Here is a 16,430-nt window from a genome sequence, read left to right on the forward strand (position 1 = left end):
TAATGAGAGAGAGGTGTAAATCAGCCACTAAAAGTTTCCATTTGGTATGAATGAGGTTAGCACATCTAAACTACTGGTCATGGTTCCCAGCAGCCATTGAATCAGCAAAGCCAAATTGTGGAGATAAAGGTTGGGGATGCCTAAAACTCCTTGTCATAATGCCATTGAGACCGAATCCCATGATAATAGATGTTTTTGTTGGAGTCTGCAATACCTTTCCAATGGAAATGAGAGAGTGGGGAGGTGATTTTCTTTCCTATGGACCTAGACATGTGCAAAACTGGAAAATAATGGGTTCGTAAAGAGACGACGAATACAAAGGCGATGGCAAAAGTTTCAAGTGGAGCATGTAGTCGGAAAAACTGGAGAGAGAGACTCCGCTAGGGCTTTTGGCTGGTCGAAGGGTTTAGGCAGGCCGAGGGTTTTTCTTCCCCTCATGTTGGGTGGGTGAGGGACCGTGGGCCATGGAGATGCCAATGGCATCTGGCGAGGATTATCCCCCTCTGCAAGGATCATAATCCATTCTATCAGATAAAAGGGAACTAACGTCTTCCCCTAGGAACCATCATGGGTTTCATTGGTTACTGGAGGGACTTCTGCTGGCAGCCAACCAGAACAACTTCTGGATGTGGAGATTCAAGATGGCAGATTCAAACTTTTCATCCCTGAAGAAGCTTATGAAGAGATGAACCACCCGTTCCAATGGGCAGCTTTGGCTCGGTTGCAAGGCTCCTCCCCTAATGGGTCGCACCAATTTCTCCTTTGAGCTTCTAGAACTAACCAGGCAATGAACAGGGAAAGCCAACCCAAAGTTCACCATTCTCGCTTGTGGCACCTTTCTCATTAGGGTTGAGGATAAACAACAGCTACTATGCATTAGCAAGCTTGGAGGGTTGGAGGTAGGACTCTTGTTACTTGCCAATGGCAGCTAGGGCAACCTCTCACCATGCCGCCTGAGCTCTTTGCCCCACGTGGATTCGCCTCCCAAATATGCCTCTGAATATGTGGACTGCGAAGATCTTTAACTGCATAGCCAAGTGCCTTTAGGGTGAACTTTTGGAAATGGACACTCAGATCAGAGACATTAATTGAGGCGATTTTGCCAGAATCAGAGTTGAACTTCCTCTGAGTGCCCCTCTTCCCCCCTAAATTTCAGTTAGGATAGCCACACCGTCTCCCAACCCTTAGTCTATGAGGGAAGATTATGGCTCTACAGGAATTATGGTGTTAACTCTCACCCACCCGACAAATGCCCCAAGCGTGAATCTCGTAGACAAGGGACTTACCAACATGATGTGGCAAATGGCAAAGATTTGTCGAAGGCATCCAGTTCCAACAAAGGGCCTACATTGGAAGGACAGAAGTGTTTACCTACATCCAAAAAACAATTCTCAGCTCTAATGGAATTGGATTATACTCATGAGGAACTAGCGAGGAGTTCTGTAACCATCAACGACGACAAGCCTCTTGTGGATCAAACTAATAAAGCACGTGTGAATAAGTCCCACCATAAGCCTAGAAATGACCTTCCCATAAAGAGAGCGAAAGGCAAAGATATCATCAAGGATGCGACAAGGAACTTCTTTCAGATCGATAGTTTGCCTACTGATATACCCCCTGGTTTTTCATTCAAATCTTCCCCTAAACACAGATCTCAGCTCCTAGCTAAAGCTCCTTGTGATGCCCAAGAGGTTGATAATGTTGAATCACAAGCCGGTAATTTTAAAGTTATGTTCTCAACAGGGGGTATCACTCAAAGCTGTGGAAGGGACAACAGATTGTTTGGCCATAGGAAAATTGCACAGGGTACTACTAATCACAGTTTTGCTGATCCGGAACCAGTGGGGCCAACAGGAAAGCATAAGCACGTGAGCCACTGCCAGAAAGAGTCTGCTTCAAACACCTCTCCACCACACCAGACCATTGACTTTCCTACTCTTGTCGGTGAAGCTAATGTTCCCGACCAGGTAACTGCTTCTCCCCCTCTTCAATGAAGTGTTTAGCCAAGAATATCTGTGGCCTAGCTAGATATTCTGCTAGACATGACTTGCTCCTCACTGTGCAGCATGAGGCCATTGATAGCTTTTTCATTTTTGGCACCCTTATTCATGTTGATCGGCTCCACATTAACCCTGGTTTGCTTGGCTCATACGCTACCATGTCCAATGTTGATATGTGCAATAGTGTGGTTTGTATCCTCTGTGGGTGGAAACCACAAAAATTTTTTGTGTTGGTCTTTAATCTACATAGGTATTGGATTCTTTTGGAGGTCACTGATAAACAATCTCATGTCAAGTTCCTGGCTGGGGGTATTTATCTTCCTCCGCATTATGCCGATAGAGTTTGGGCTCACATGTATCTATAGAACATCATATCTAGTTTTCAAGGACCGATTTTATTAGTCGAAGATTTCAATGCTATGCTGGATAGGTCAGACAAAACTGGCCACCAACCTAATCTTAACTCTTGCTCTTCCTTTAATAGGTTTGCTTCGAACTGCCATATATTTCTATTGTCTGTCCCTAATTGTAGGTTCACTTGGAGCAATAACAGAAAAGGTGCGAGTGAAATTTTGTGCAGGTTAGACTGGGCTTTTATTAATAATGTTTGGAAGGCTCAATGGGGCAGTTCTACTGATCTGTGGATCCTTCCTAGATCAACTTCGGACCACTCTGATCTCAAAGTGTCTACACAGTTCACTCCAAACCCTCCCAAACATTTTGTTCAGTTCAGATATTTCCACTTCTGGGCAAGACAGTGCAATTACCTAGTACAAGAGGCTAGGACTTCGCATGTTTTTGGCTGCCCCCTTGTGAGAGTGATTAAGAAACTGGACTCCACTTGATATACTCTCTCTAGTTGGGATAGGGATTGTGTGGGTAACATCTCAATCCGTATCAAAGCTTTAAGGGATGAACTTGACAAAATCCAATCTCTTGAATTGGATTCTACTGTTAGAGACATAAATCATGAAATTTTGATCAGAAAGGAATTGCAAGCCTCCCTTGAAGATGAAGATAGCTTAAGGAGGCAAAGAGCTCGTGTCAGGTGGATGGTTGAGGGCGACCATAGTATGGCTTACTATCAAGCAATAGTCAAAGTTCATAGAATGAAGAATTCTTTATCTGCCTTAGAGCATGCAGGGACTAGAATTAACGATGTGAATCACATTAGAACAATCGACGATGATTTTTTCTGTGATCTTCTTGGTTCTAAGGATGGCTCAGGCTGTTGTCTAAATACGAAGGCTGATGCCCCTTGACTGTTGGTAGAGGATAATGCCACCTTGCTTCTCTCGGCAACTCTTGTGAGGGTGAAGCGTGTGGTTTTCTCCACGGATGGAAATAGTGCACTGCGTCCAGATGGCTTCCTAGCTTCATTCTATCAGCACCATTGGAGCATTGTCAGCCTTGACTTATAGTAGGTTATTAATAGCTTTCTAATCACCAGGAAATTGGTCAAAAAAATTAATCATAACTATATTACTGTCATTCCCAAAAAGGAGGGTCTTTGCAGAGTTGATGACCTCCGATCTATTGCCTTATGCAACGTGTTGTATAAGATTATATTTAAATTTCTCTCTAACCATATGAAAATTTGCCTGCAGAAAGTCATCAGCAAGGACCAAAGTGCATTCCTTCTAGGTCGATCTATCATAGAGAATATTATCTTTGCTCATGAATGTATTCACTTACCTGAGGGTCTACGTCAGAGTAACATTTGTTTTAAAATTGACTTTTCCAAAGCCTACAACAGGGTTAGCTGGGCTTTTCTTAAGAATGCTCTTATCGACTTGGGTTTCAGCATGGCTTGGGTTGAGAAAGTTATGATGTGTGTCTCTTCAGCTTCTTTTGTTGTTCTTATTGTTGGGATTCCATGAGAATTTCACCCAATGCGCAGAGGCATGAGGCAAGGGATCCCATGTCTCCTTAGTTGTTATGGAAGAGCTCTCTAGAAATTTGGAGTACAGACACTGGAACAAATCCCTGGTTCCTCCCTATATCCCTTGGGTTGGGGCGTGCCCTTCTCTTCCTACCTTTGCCGATGACCTTATCATCTTTTCTAGAGGTGACCACCACTCTTATAATGAGGTTATGCAAGCTCTCGAGGCCCTTAAGCTTTCTTCTGGGTTATGTGTTAACCCACATAAATCTCATGCTATCTCTTTGGGGGAACAAAGAGTTCCTCTCTCCTTCATCAACAACTCTGACTGGCTGCAAGGTTCACTGCCTCTTCCTTATTTGGATGTTCCCTTCTTTGCGGGTAATATGCAGGATAGCTTATGTGACTCTCTAGTTTTGAAAGTGGAAAACAAGGTTGCGCTTTGGTCAGGGTGTCTTTGTTTGATAAGGTATGTTCTCTTAAGCCTCATCGGCTACTGGTACTCCATCTTTATGCTCCTTAAGTCTATTAAACATAAACTTGAAGCTGCTATGGCTAACTTCCTTTGGGGCAGCCTAGAAGCTAGGAAAGGTGTGCACTTGGTTGCCTGGAATTCTCTCTGCCACCCGGTGTTGGAGGTGGGTGTTGGTTTAAAACGTCTTGATGATTGGAACAAAGCTTGTATTGGTCGTATCACGCTGCGCATCTGCCAGGATGAAGCCCCTTGGGCAAATTTTATCAGGAAGAAATTTCTTGCTTTCCAAAGTCTCTGGACCTTAAAGTGCCCAAAAAAGGAGTCTTGGCTTTTTAAAGGTGTTAGAAATAGCTGGATTCAAATCCAAGATAAAGTCAGATGGTCTATTGGTATTTGCTCCATTCGGTTCTGGACGGATAATTGGGGTGGTTCTCTCCTAATTTCTAAATTGAATCCTTTGGAAAGATCTGCTTTTGAATTTTCGCTGAAATTATCCATTAAGCAGGTCCTTGATTCTGACCTGCCTATTCTTCATGACTTCAACGAATTTCTTTCTCGAGTGGGTATGGAGAGACCTAACATAGAAATGCAGCAAGACCTCATTCTTTGGCAAAACCCTCCTGCCTCCAACATCAACACGTCTGATGTGTGGGAGGTGGTGAGAAAGAAATATGTTGAGGAGCCTTGGAGGAAGCTGATTTGGTCCCCTCAATCTCATCCTAAAGCGCAGTGGTATGTTTTGTTGGCTATTGTGATTGTCTCCTTACTTTTGATAGACAAAAGAAAAGTGGCATTTATTTAGCCAACAGATGTGTTTTTTGCCTCAAGGACGAAGAGTCTGCTCACCACGTTCTTTTTTCCTACCTGTCTCTTCAAAAATTTGGGAGTTCGTTGCTTGTAAATTGAAGAGAAGTCTTTCCCCCTAACGCACCATTGTCATGGAGTTAAAACATTGGTTCTCTTGTAGTTTCAAAAGAGATGAAGTGATGGAAAATCTGCTTTCACCTCGTTCTTTGGAGAATATGGTGTAGACGCAATTTGAAAATCCATAATGAAGAAGCTTTGTCTCCTCAACAAGACTCTCATGCCATCTGGTGGGTCTGTGTTGATGGCTTCAATGCTACCTTGAGGAATTTTGTAGATGACAGTAAAGACCTATAGGTTTGGCTGACTATTGGGATTGTTCCTAACAATTGCCCCACTATATCGACAGGTCAAGCTTGCCTGCAAGTTGCCTCTGTAGCTTCTAACGGTAGAAAGCTGGTCACCTTTCTGCTTAAAGACTCGAGTGTACTGCATCTTGTCCAAGGAGTAGCGTGGTGGGAGAGCAACAATGACCTACCTGAACACACTATCCTCTGTCAGCTCTTGATGGTTGGTGATTTGGAGAGGTTTGAGAATATATTACTGATTTCTAACAACAAGCCTTGGCTTAGAAGACTTCAGGCCACGTTCGAAGGACATTGCCCCTTTCAGAAATGGCAAAGCAACTATGGCAACTTCTTTCATAGAGTGCAAATTCTGCAACAACAATCTGCTCATGATATTTTGTTTCTTTTAACCCAAACATTGTAAATCTCGTTCCTTCAACTTTTGGTGTCCTCTTGGTTTGTTTCTCTTCCTGGATCGTTTTAGCCCTTAAGGTAGAGTGATTGCCTTTCTTTTGCTCTATATATATTTGTTCTTGGAATAAAAGGTTAGGGGGCCTTTCCCCTATAGGATTGTTGCGGAATGGGTTGGTAACGAGGTGGGCACATGGCGACTCATGGAGACATGGCTGCTTAGAGTTCAGCTTATTCCCATCAATTTCTGCATCAAGTCATCATGCCTTTTGTTGATACATTGCAATGGACCATGACACTAATGGATGATGAGCATTAGTTGAACTTGTAGAGGGGGTTGCTTGTTGACTTTGCGAGAGTAGGGATATGATTAAATCAAATAAAAAAAGTTTTTGTGAATGCTCATCTCAGTTGTAAAACATTGTTTTTCATGTTTTTTCGGTTGTACACAATTCAATTTTTTTATAATAAAATGCTCTTTGTAGATTGCTTAGTATCATCTCTCTCTCTCTCTCTCTCTCTCTCTCTCTCTCTACATATATATATATACACACACACACACATATATATACACACACAATAGGCACAGAGCAAATAGACACAGTTTTTTGATATTTTTAGCAACGGATTTGAACCATTGCTAAATGTTTTAGCAAATTTTTTATGTGTTTATTGACATTTTTGCCAATGCTGAAACTGTATTTTCCTGCTATGTTCATTGAAGTTTTATACAAGAACATCAATGAAAACCAATGAAAGTTGAGATGTTTAGTGACAATTCTTGGAAAGAAGCCACTAAAGATTGAAGATCTACCTTTACTAACTTTTTCCATGAAACATTAATAATTCCCATTTACTAACATTTAGAATGAAACATCTGTAAAGATGAATGATTACTTGATTTTTTTCACGCATCAGTAGCCCATCCTTTTATTTGTAAGGCTATTGTTTTTAGCACCTTGTCCACTCAAGTTGTGGAATTCAATATTTGTAAATAGTCATCCCTCATTGATCCTGGTTTTAAAAGAATTTGAGAAACTTGTGTTTTGAAATCATCCTGAAGTGACCTCCATTCTTCCATTTATGATGGTTATATTTGCATCTCCTATTCTTTATTTAGGTTTTCCTCATTTCTGAGTTATATTCCAATGGTTTATATGGTCATTTTGGTCATGACAAAACATTTCTTAAGTGTCTGAGTAGTCCTCTTAGCCAAAACTACATCGTGAAAGTTGTCGCATGTGCTAGACATGTAAGGGATGAAAGCAAACTGTCAATTTGTAAGCACACCTTACCTGCTTCAGAAGGTCCCTTCAAGCATGTGGCTACTGGCTTTGTACTAGGGTTACTTTGATGGCTGGAAAAGTGGAAACGGAAACAAGTTTCCAGAAATTTATTTCTGGAATTGATGAATGGGAAATAAAATTTTATTTTTCCAAAACCATGTTGTGTTTGTTAAGTTGGAGTTATATTTCTGAAAACAAATTTCATCGTTTGATGAAAAAAAGTTGGAATCGGTGGAAACGAAGGGGAAAGAGGAAGAAGGGAAGGAGGGAGAAAGAAGTGACGCGGAGGAAAAAGGGAAGAAGGGAGGAGGAAGAAGAAAGGCGACAGATGATGGTCGTTCTTCCTCGTTCTTCCTCTTTCCCTTCATTCCCTTCTTCCTCTTTCCCCTTTCTTCCCTTCTTCCTCTTTCCCCTTTGTTCTTCCTCCTTCTTCCTCTTTTCCCTCTTCATTCATCCTCTTTCTTCCTCTTTCCACTTCGTTCTTCCTCCTTCTTCTTCTTTCCCCTTCGTTCCCTTCTTCCTCTTTCCCCTTCGTTCTTCCTCTTTCCCTGTCGTTCTTCCTCCTTCTTCCTCTTTCCCCTTCGTTCTTCCTTTTTCTTCCTCTTTCCCCTTCCGCTGCTAGATGATGCGCTGGTGAGGAGATGCCCAATCAAGCCGCTGGTGAGAATGCTGTGCAGGAGGAAGCCGATGCTGGGCATGAGGAGAAGAAGACGACGACGGTGGTGGGCATGAGGTGCTGGGCGTGAGGAGAGGAAGACGATGATGCTGCCCTAACGGGCAGAAAAAGAAACCAGGAAATATCTTTCCACCTCGCTGGGTGGAAAGATGTTTCCGGAAATATATTTCCAGATTCGCCTCCAATGGTCGATTTTTTTTTTTCTATGTTTGATAACATGGAAAAATTTTAAAAATTTGAAATAAATTTCCTGTTGAACAGTATATTTCCTGTGAAGCAAATGCCCCCTAAAGGACTTTATTGTATCCTTGTGGCAGTTGACTGATATTCCAAGATGACCCCTTTCATTCTCTGTAAGTGTACAATTGTTACCTCTTTTAGTTGCTTGCATCAAAGCCTGGGACCTTATGTTGCTACAAGCTGAATTTGCATACAATGATTTTTTCAATAGGCCCACAAATATCAATCCCTTTTATATTTTTTATGATGGGACTTTTGTGCATGTTTGTGATCTTACCCCAACAACACAAATCATTCAACCCTCAACTATTTTTAGTTGAATTGTTAAGCATATGCAGGAAATTCACAAAGTTAAAAGAGAGCTGTTAAATGTATACGGAACAGGTCGATTAGTCACATTGTCACAGGAATTTTCATGTTGGAAGTTAGTCATGATCTATTTGCATCATGTACCTTTCCCAATTGCACATATCATAAGTTGACTTCACAAAAATATGGTCTATTTAGGGTATTTTAAAAGTTTAGTGACAATTCATATTTGATTGACTCAATGGGTGATCATTGGAGCATATCACTCATCTTCAATATCCCTATCTTCAAGTTGAAACTTCAACTTGGTCGTATTGGAATATTTTCCAGTTAAGGAAAAATGATGCAGGGCGGACTCATAGAGCTGGACCCGGTTGATCCAAATTTGCCAAACATGTGCACGGATTTGTCCCCAATGAACGCATTGGTAGAGAGCATCAATGTGGATCTGTGTAGAAGTCGAGGCCTAGGATAGGGTGACTTGCAGCTGAGGAGGTCCACTCGCATGATGAAAGGATAGAGGCGGAACAGATTTGGTCTTCCAAGGGTGTAGACGGATTTTTTGGGCACCTTATTTCACATTAGGATAAATACTACATTTGTAATCTGGTTCGTGATCCATTCACTACTTGACAATGTGGGATTATGCATATCCACTCTTTCTTTAATTAGATGTTGAAGAAGAAAAATGTGTTCCCCTCTTTGTTCTTTTCTTCCGGCCCTTTTTTTTTTATCTAAAACCTTTTATTATTATTATCCTCGTTCAATTAAATTAATTGATTTGTGATTGAGAAAAGTCAATGCTCTCTTTCACTGCATCAATAAGGAAAAAACTCAATATTTATTCCCACATTGGAACGTAATACTAAAAGAGTTCATCCAAGTGCATAAAGTGTTTAGTGCACCACCACCAATGGAACTGAGATTTTATTTAAGTTGGCACACCACCAACTACGGGATTGAGATCAGGTCTTCTAGCATCGTATCTCATATTGTGCTGTGATTGAGGTATTTGATCACGTTAACAAGCTGCAGCACAAGTGACAAGTACTCAGCGAGATGATCGATCAGCAGTCCCAACTAAGGGAAGACCTCTATGAGAGAGTAGATGCCAATGCTCGTAACTATTTTATAGCTGGAGAAGCCTGCATCGATAAACAACTGCTTCCACTCCTCTTCGTTGCGTTCCTTTCCATTGTGCATAACCATCATAAGGAGATCAAGGACCAGTTGCAGTTCATTGAATGCTTGATGAGGCCATTTCTTCATCACTATCTCCACAACGATCACTTTCCCTCCTGGTTTTGGAATGGCCTCCTTGCATCGCTTCAGTATATTCACGCACTCTTCGTCACCCCAATCATGCATTACTGCCTGTTAGCATAAGCATTAATAATTGGAATAAACACTCAAAGTTAAAATACATTCTTTTCTTCTCTAAGAAAGTTGTTTTTGTCATCTACAATATCAGTAAAGCATATAGAAGGATGAAATTTATATATTCATAGAACCGTTACATCTCGACAAACCACAAAACATTGAAAGAGAAAATTAAAAAGCTTCCTATATCACTAACAACCAGCTCACAATAATTAAAGTATATTCAATCTAGTAGTCTGTTATATTGAACTTGGTAGGAAGAAAAGAAGAAACCCAATGGGGCGTTTGGCAATAAGAACACTAATATAATAACAAAGGTTAGGGTAAGTTCATGGAATGCTAAAACTCAGTATTACATAAAATATACCAAATCTTTATGATAGATCCATAGAACACTTAGTGTTTCTATTGCCCAATGCCTCTTAAGTAGGTAATGAAAAATGAAAAAAGTTATTTTTTTGCAAAAGACAAATTTTCCTTAATAAAACAAAACCAAAAAAATTCTCATACTTTTGTTTAGTATTATCTCATATATTCGCCCATTATTTCATTGTCTCATAAATTTTTGATTATCTCATAAACATTATCTCATATTTATGTTTAACATTATCTCATACATTCATCTGTTATCTCTTGATCTCACAAATTTTTTGTTTTCTCATAAACATTATCTCATACTTATCTTTTCTGTTATCTCATACATTCATCTGTCCATTATCTTATTATCTTTTAAATATTTTACTATCTCATAAACATTATCTCATACTTATGTTTAGTGTTATCTCATGCATCCATCTGTTATCTTATTATCTCATCAATTTTTTGTTATCTTATAAACATTATTTCATACTTATGTTTGGTGTTATCTCATACATTCGTCTATTCATTATCTCATAAATATTTTGTTATCTCATAAACATTATTTCATACTTGTTTGTTATTTCACACATATTTTTATCTCATGCACATGCATATATAATGTTTGAGCATAAAAGTAAATATACATGTTGTCAATAGGGTCCACCCCTGGCGTACGCTCATTGCATACAATGAACTGGCGTATGTAAATTGGTCTCGAATGTTTATCCCCCAAACCCACACCATGGACTGTGTACATGGGATCTGCCATGTGCCACCAAACCATTTGGTACCACCTCATGCCAACGTTTTTTTGTTTTTTTGAGATCAAGTCGTTGGCATAGTCTGTGCATGCAACAAATATAGATTCAAGATTTAAAGGAGAGTTGGGATATTTTTAGAAACTTTTTGTAAAGATATATACATTTTAGACTTTCAACATTTTCATAATTCTTTTTTCATCTTTCTAAAAATCTTCCTTTTTTATTTTATCAAACGCATTTTGATCATTATACATCCTTCCACAATGGTGTGCATGTAACTAGTTTCAGTTTTTTTCTGACATGAGTCAAACTCATGTTAGGGAAGAAATTTCAAATATGTGGGCCCTGACGTTGATCCAATGAGTCGGCTGATTTTCTTACTCAACTGAAGATAATCGGCAAGATGCACTGGCATAATCATTTTTCCAAAAATTGAAAAAAAATATAAAGAAACAAAAAATAAGAAATTAAATTTTACAAATATTTAAAAATTTGGGAATTTTAATACGTGAAGCCTTTTTATTGGCCTGTCAACTAAATTCATTATGCACTTGTTCGATATGAAACAGTTTCAAGCGCTCTTTTTACAACAACTGCTCAAGTTGTTATTGGTGAAATAAGCAAATTGATCTTGTATATGTAATTTATCTTTCATATCTCTCTCTCTCTCTCTCACCAAGTTGTTTTGTTAACACATTTTTTTAATCTACACACACTCTTTCTCTCTCTGCCCTCTTAAATATATGTCAGCTCAAATTTCAAGGATTAACTCGAATTGCAAGAGTAAACACAATTCAAATTTTATGAGGTGCTCAAATTAAGTAGTTTTAGATTATTCTATAGGTGGAGAGGTTAAGTCAGTTTTAGGTACTTTATAAAAAAAAAAACTGGCATGCATGTAGATGTAGATCTAGTTTTGAAAAGTGAAGTAAAAATGTCTTGAAATTTCATTGTCTAAATTCAATTTTAAGGCGAGGCTACTGGACAAATATTTGAAAATGTTGATATAAAATTAATAAATAAAGGTTGAAGGGCATACAGTTCATTTATGGCTCTACCTCTGGTGATCAAGGGAAAGTTGCATGCGGCAGGCACACCACTCGTAGTAATGTAGGGAATGACATTTTGGTAATTTATTTAAAAAAAAAATTCCTCCATAATATTTTTACTTTTTTTCATTTCTAATTTTGTCTTTACAAAAAGTTTTCTTTTTCAATGTAAACTAAAGGTATTTTAGTCATTAAACATACTGGCGCATGAGTATCAGTATGTTGCGTATAACCAGGTTCACTGGTGGTCACCTAATCCTCCTTTATAATAATTGCTAGTCGATTTACAACTATCACCAAAAAACAAAAAATAACAACTAGTATTTTTTTTTAGTGAGCGTGCACCCTCTCATTGGCAGAATAAAACAAAAAGCTAACTACGTGATCAATATGTTGAAGTTTAATTGGATTGACAGTGTTAAGTTGAAGGATGAATGTCGAGAGTTTAGTATTTGGGGTTGGCCTTGGAAAAGATTCAACAAATATGCCATTTCAGCATCAACTGATCAACAATGTGCAATCGTCAGCTGGTTCAAATCTCATCAGCACTTATTTCTTGTGAAAATGAATGTGTGCTCAAACAGAAGGCATGGGAATGGCTAGGACTGCACACAAGCCTAGTCAAGCTTCGCTCAATCAGCTCTAACTTGATTCAACTCGTATCATGCTCAGCTTGAGGTCAGTTTGAGTCGAACTGTCTAAGGAATGCTTAAGCTTGAGTCAAGTTTTAAAACATCAGTTTCAGCTCAACTTGGTAATCCAAGTCGCAGCTCGAAGTCAACTAGTTTGGTTTGTTTACCAACTCCCCATTTGGCTGATCTCTTATCATTCATTTTTCTTTTAAGTTAATATTACAAATAAAAAACGATAACCTACATTAAACGAAATTACTCAAGTTCAATCGAGTCGAATTCATAACCCAAACTCAACTGGTCTATACACGTGACCTTTTAGTTAAGCTCGAGATCAACTCCTTTAACAAGCAAGCTCGAGCTCGAGCTTAACCAATTAGCTAGTTCGAGTCAAGCTCGAGTTGGCTTTAATTGTTGTGCAGCCTTAGAGATGGCTTAGGGGCATTTTCTCTTTGGTTGGACGGAAAAGTCTCTGAAACGTACAATAAGTAATTTCCCCAAGTAAAACATTAGAATTGAAAATGAAAATTGTTACCTTGAGAAGGACTGCATCAGCTGGTGGTACTGACTCAAAGATATCACCTCCAATGACGACAACATTTGGCTGTGGTGGTGATGCAGCCACAACATGGGGTAAGTCCAACACCATGCACTTGATGTGTGGGAAAGCATTGGCTATGATGGCGGCCACAGTCCCATTCCCACCCCAACATCCACAAGTGAGCTCACTCCCTTGAAAACTTCACCGCACCTTTCAACCATGCAACCCGTAGACAGCTTGCACATGCTGGACATTGCCTCATTGAACAGCTTGTTCATCTTAGGATCAAGGCTCGCCTTGAACCATAATGGTTCCCCGTGTTTAGCCTCAAAGGCAGTATGGTGCCAATTACCCTCTCCTGATTGCAACCAAGCTGCCAAATTGTCCCACGTAGAGACAATCAAGGGATGGAGGCCCAGCATGGTAACTGCTGACAGATTATGCCGGCCCTCCGTTAGTAACAGCCTTGACACTGGTGTCAATCCATACAGCACTTCACCTGTGCCGGTCTTTTTTTCCTCTTCAACAAAGACACCATCATGCACCAATAGGCGCATTAGGCGATCGAGGCATGAGGCATCCATGGAGGAGTTGATGGGGATCTCGGCGGCCAATTGGGAAGCAGTGAGCGGCTGCCCGTGGCCGTTAATGATGTCTGCTATGCCGAGCTCAATGGCGGCCTTGAGGGAGTAGGATTTCATGTAGCAGCACGAAAGTGTCTCCAGGTGAGCTGCTGCTATCTGCTGATCCATAATACTCTCTCTGACATTCTTTTCTTCCATCACTCTGCCGGAAGGAAAGGAACAATCCCAAACAAACGAAAATGCAGTTGATTTGTAAGCTGTGTACAGGCAGCTTATATAGATGCAGCTGCCTCCATTCAAACGACAGGTCAATAGCCATGTCTCATTTTGCACCATGTCTCATTATGCACGAGATAATGAGAGGACTGTAACTTTAATGCACAATTAATGCAAACAATTAATTGGTAATGAGTGTGACTTTAATACGCCAAATTAATGCATGAGTTACTGTGATGAATGTGACTTCAATGCAGGCAATTAATGAGTTGTAGGAGGGTGGAAGGGATATCTCGAAAAGACGAATAGCATTATTGAAGATTGTTAACACATGTTCCTTAGCATCTAATCTCATTTCCAAGGCTGATCTAAAAATATCTACTCTAAAAATATGTGCTTCTGATTTCTGCAGCAGAACAAAGCTCAAATCCACTCTACATGTAAAAAAGAGTGGAACTAATGTCAGTAGCCTTGGACCTCAGATCCATGGATCTATAGCTTTGATGATTAGAGGTCGCCGCAGATACCAGACCCGCGGCTATCAAACAAGGACCTATCGAATTTCAGAATTGAGTCGTTTTCTATTCGATCAGGCTATGTTGGTGTATGTACTAACCTCATGCTTTTACTACACTAGAAGAAATTGGGAGCTCAAAAGCTACCACTTTTAATACTGTTACCTTTATTTTTTTTCGGGCATCATTGAGTCATGCTCCCATAAATATTTAAAGTATATATATATATATATATATATATATATATATATATATATATATATATATATATATATATATATATATATATATATATATATATATATATATATATATATATAGAGAGAGAGAGAGAGAGAGAGAGAGAGAGAGAGAAAGAGAGCCGTGACTCTAGATAACTAGGGTCATTCATCTGAAACTCATGAATGGTTGAGAGAAAAAATTAATATTAGATGACAAAATATCCATCAACCATTTTCTCTTTACTTTTCTCTTAACCATCCATTATGATAGATTGTACAGATGGCTTAGTGACTTTAAAAAGACACAATTCAATTTTCATATGTATATAGTGCCTAAAAACACATTTTTTATGTACTTCCACTGTTACTGAAATAATTGTGTCTGCAACCGGTTCATATGACATATGTACATGTTCTATGTACATGGTTTTATAGATTCATCATATTTTTTATTTATTTGAGCATGGTGAAAAAGTCAAAAAAAAAAAAAAAAACTTCTAAAGCTCCATACTTTCATTTAAGGGAAACTTTTACTAAGCACTTAAAGGTTAAGGTTTGGCAGTAATAGAAAAAAAACAATTTCTCAATACTGTTAAAAATATACCTAAAATCCTTTCATGGTTAATTACAAAAACCTTTTTCTTTTCTTAAAGGTGAGTGTGGGTGCTAACTGCCAAGCCTTATCGAGGACAAGGCTATAGAGAGGCTCAACTAACAAAAATGAGTAAAATTGGGACATGCTGAAGGTTCTTCAACACGACGTCCTTCACATTCGCTTTTTTATTCACAAGTTTTCAACTGGTGGCCTAGATCGGTGATCATTTGAAATCATTTTGAACTATATTGATTAAATTGGACGACTCAAATTGGATCTGTATCACTTCGACTCAAATTGGAACTGGATTAAATCGGTACCATCAGATTTAAGACAAACAGATGGCGTATTTAGTTCATATTTTAATGGAAATATAGATGTAAATTTAATTTGATTAATAAACGATTATGATTTGGCTAAAAAAAACAATTTTTAGCAACTTATGTAAAGATGATTTATAGCTTTTAAGGAAATATTAAACAACACGCCTACCGAATTAATACTGTTATATAAAAGCACGTTAGTGATATCTAAGGTTTTGCACCAAAGTGATAAAAAATATTCCTTCGACCTTTGAACTCTTGGTTATTAATTAGTTGGGTTTAACATATTTTGATTACTCTCCGCCAAGACAAGGTCAATGGTGGCCTGAAAAATAGAGCACGATAGAAAGAAGAACAGTGTGTATTCTCTATTGAATTCAATCACAGCGACAGTGAGAGGCTATTTTGACAACTCGAAAATTTTGCCTTCTATTTTGTCAAGCCTGAGATAAAGATGACTTTCCTTATACAATGAGGTTTCTTAGAGGGGGATCTGATATCTTTTGTAGCCTCCATACCTTTTGCTTTTATCGACATCCTTCTTTCCCTTAACAGCTAGACTCCAAAACCTTAGCATGGACGTAGTACGTTAAGCTTGCTTCTAAACGACCCCTTGAAAGAGGTAAGAGGCTTAGCTAACTCACATAGACATGGTATCATTTTTTTTTTTCGCCCTTCATTGTCAATATTCTTTTTTTTTTTTAAGTTTCACATGGTGGCAAACTTAATGGATCATAGATGATATGGTGTAGAATAATAATATGGCTTTGTTGTTTCTGTTTTTAGTTCCGATGCAAACCTGCTGGAACCTATATCCTTATGA

At 38.9% G+C, this 16,430-nt stretch overlaps 1 protein-coding gene and 1 pseudogene across 1 annotated transcript; one reads left to right on the forward strand and one right to left on the reverse strand.

Moving 5' to 3' along the window:
• Positions 1 to 3,938: 3,938 nt before the first annotated feature.
• Positions 3,939 to 5,159, forward strand: LOC116266985 (uncharacterized). Its single transcript, XM_031648532.1, has one exon. It carries the CDS (start codon positions 3,939 to 3,941, stop codon positions 5,157 to 5,159), a length of 1,221 nt encoding a protein of 406 aa, XP_031504392.1.
• A 4,274-nt stretch (positions 5,160 to 9,433) lies between these two features.
• Positions 9,434 to 13,955, reverse strand: LOC116266986 (trans-resveratrol di-O-methyltransferase-like; annotated as a pseudogene).
• Positions 13,956 to 16,430: the final 2,475 nt, after the last annotated feature.

Source organism: Nymphaea colorata, chromosome 13, assembly GCF_008831285.2.
Source record: "Nymphaea colorata isolate Beijing-Zhang1983 chromosome 13, ASM883128v2, whole genome shotgun sequence".
Lineage (NCBI taxonomy): Eukaryota > Viridiplantae > Streptophyta > Magnoliopsida > Nymphaeales > Nymphaeaceae > Nymphaea > Nymphaea colorata.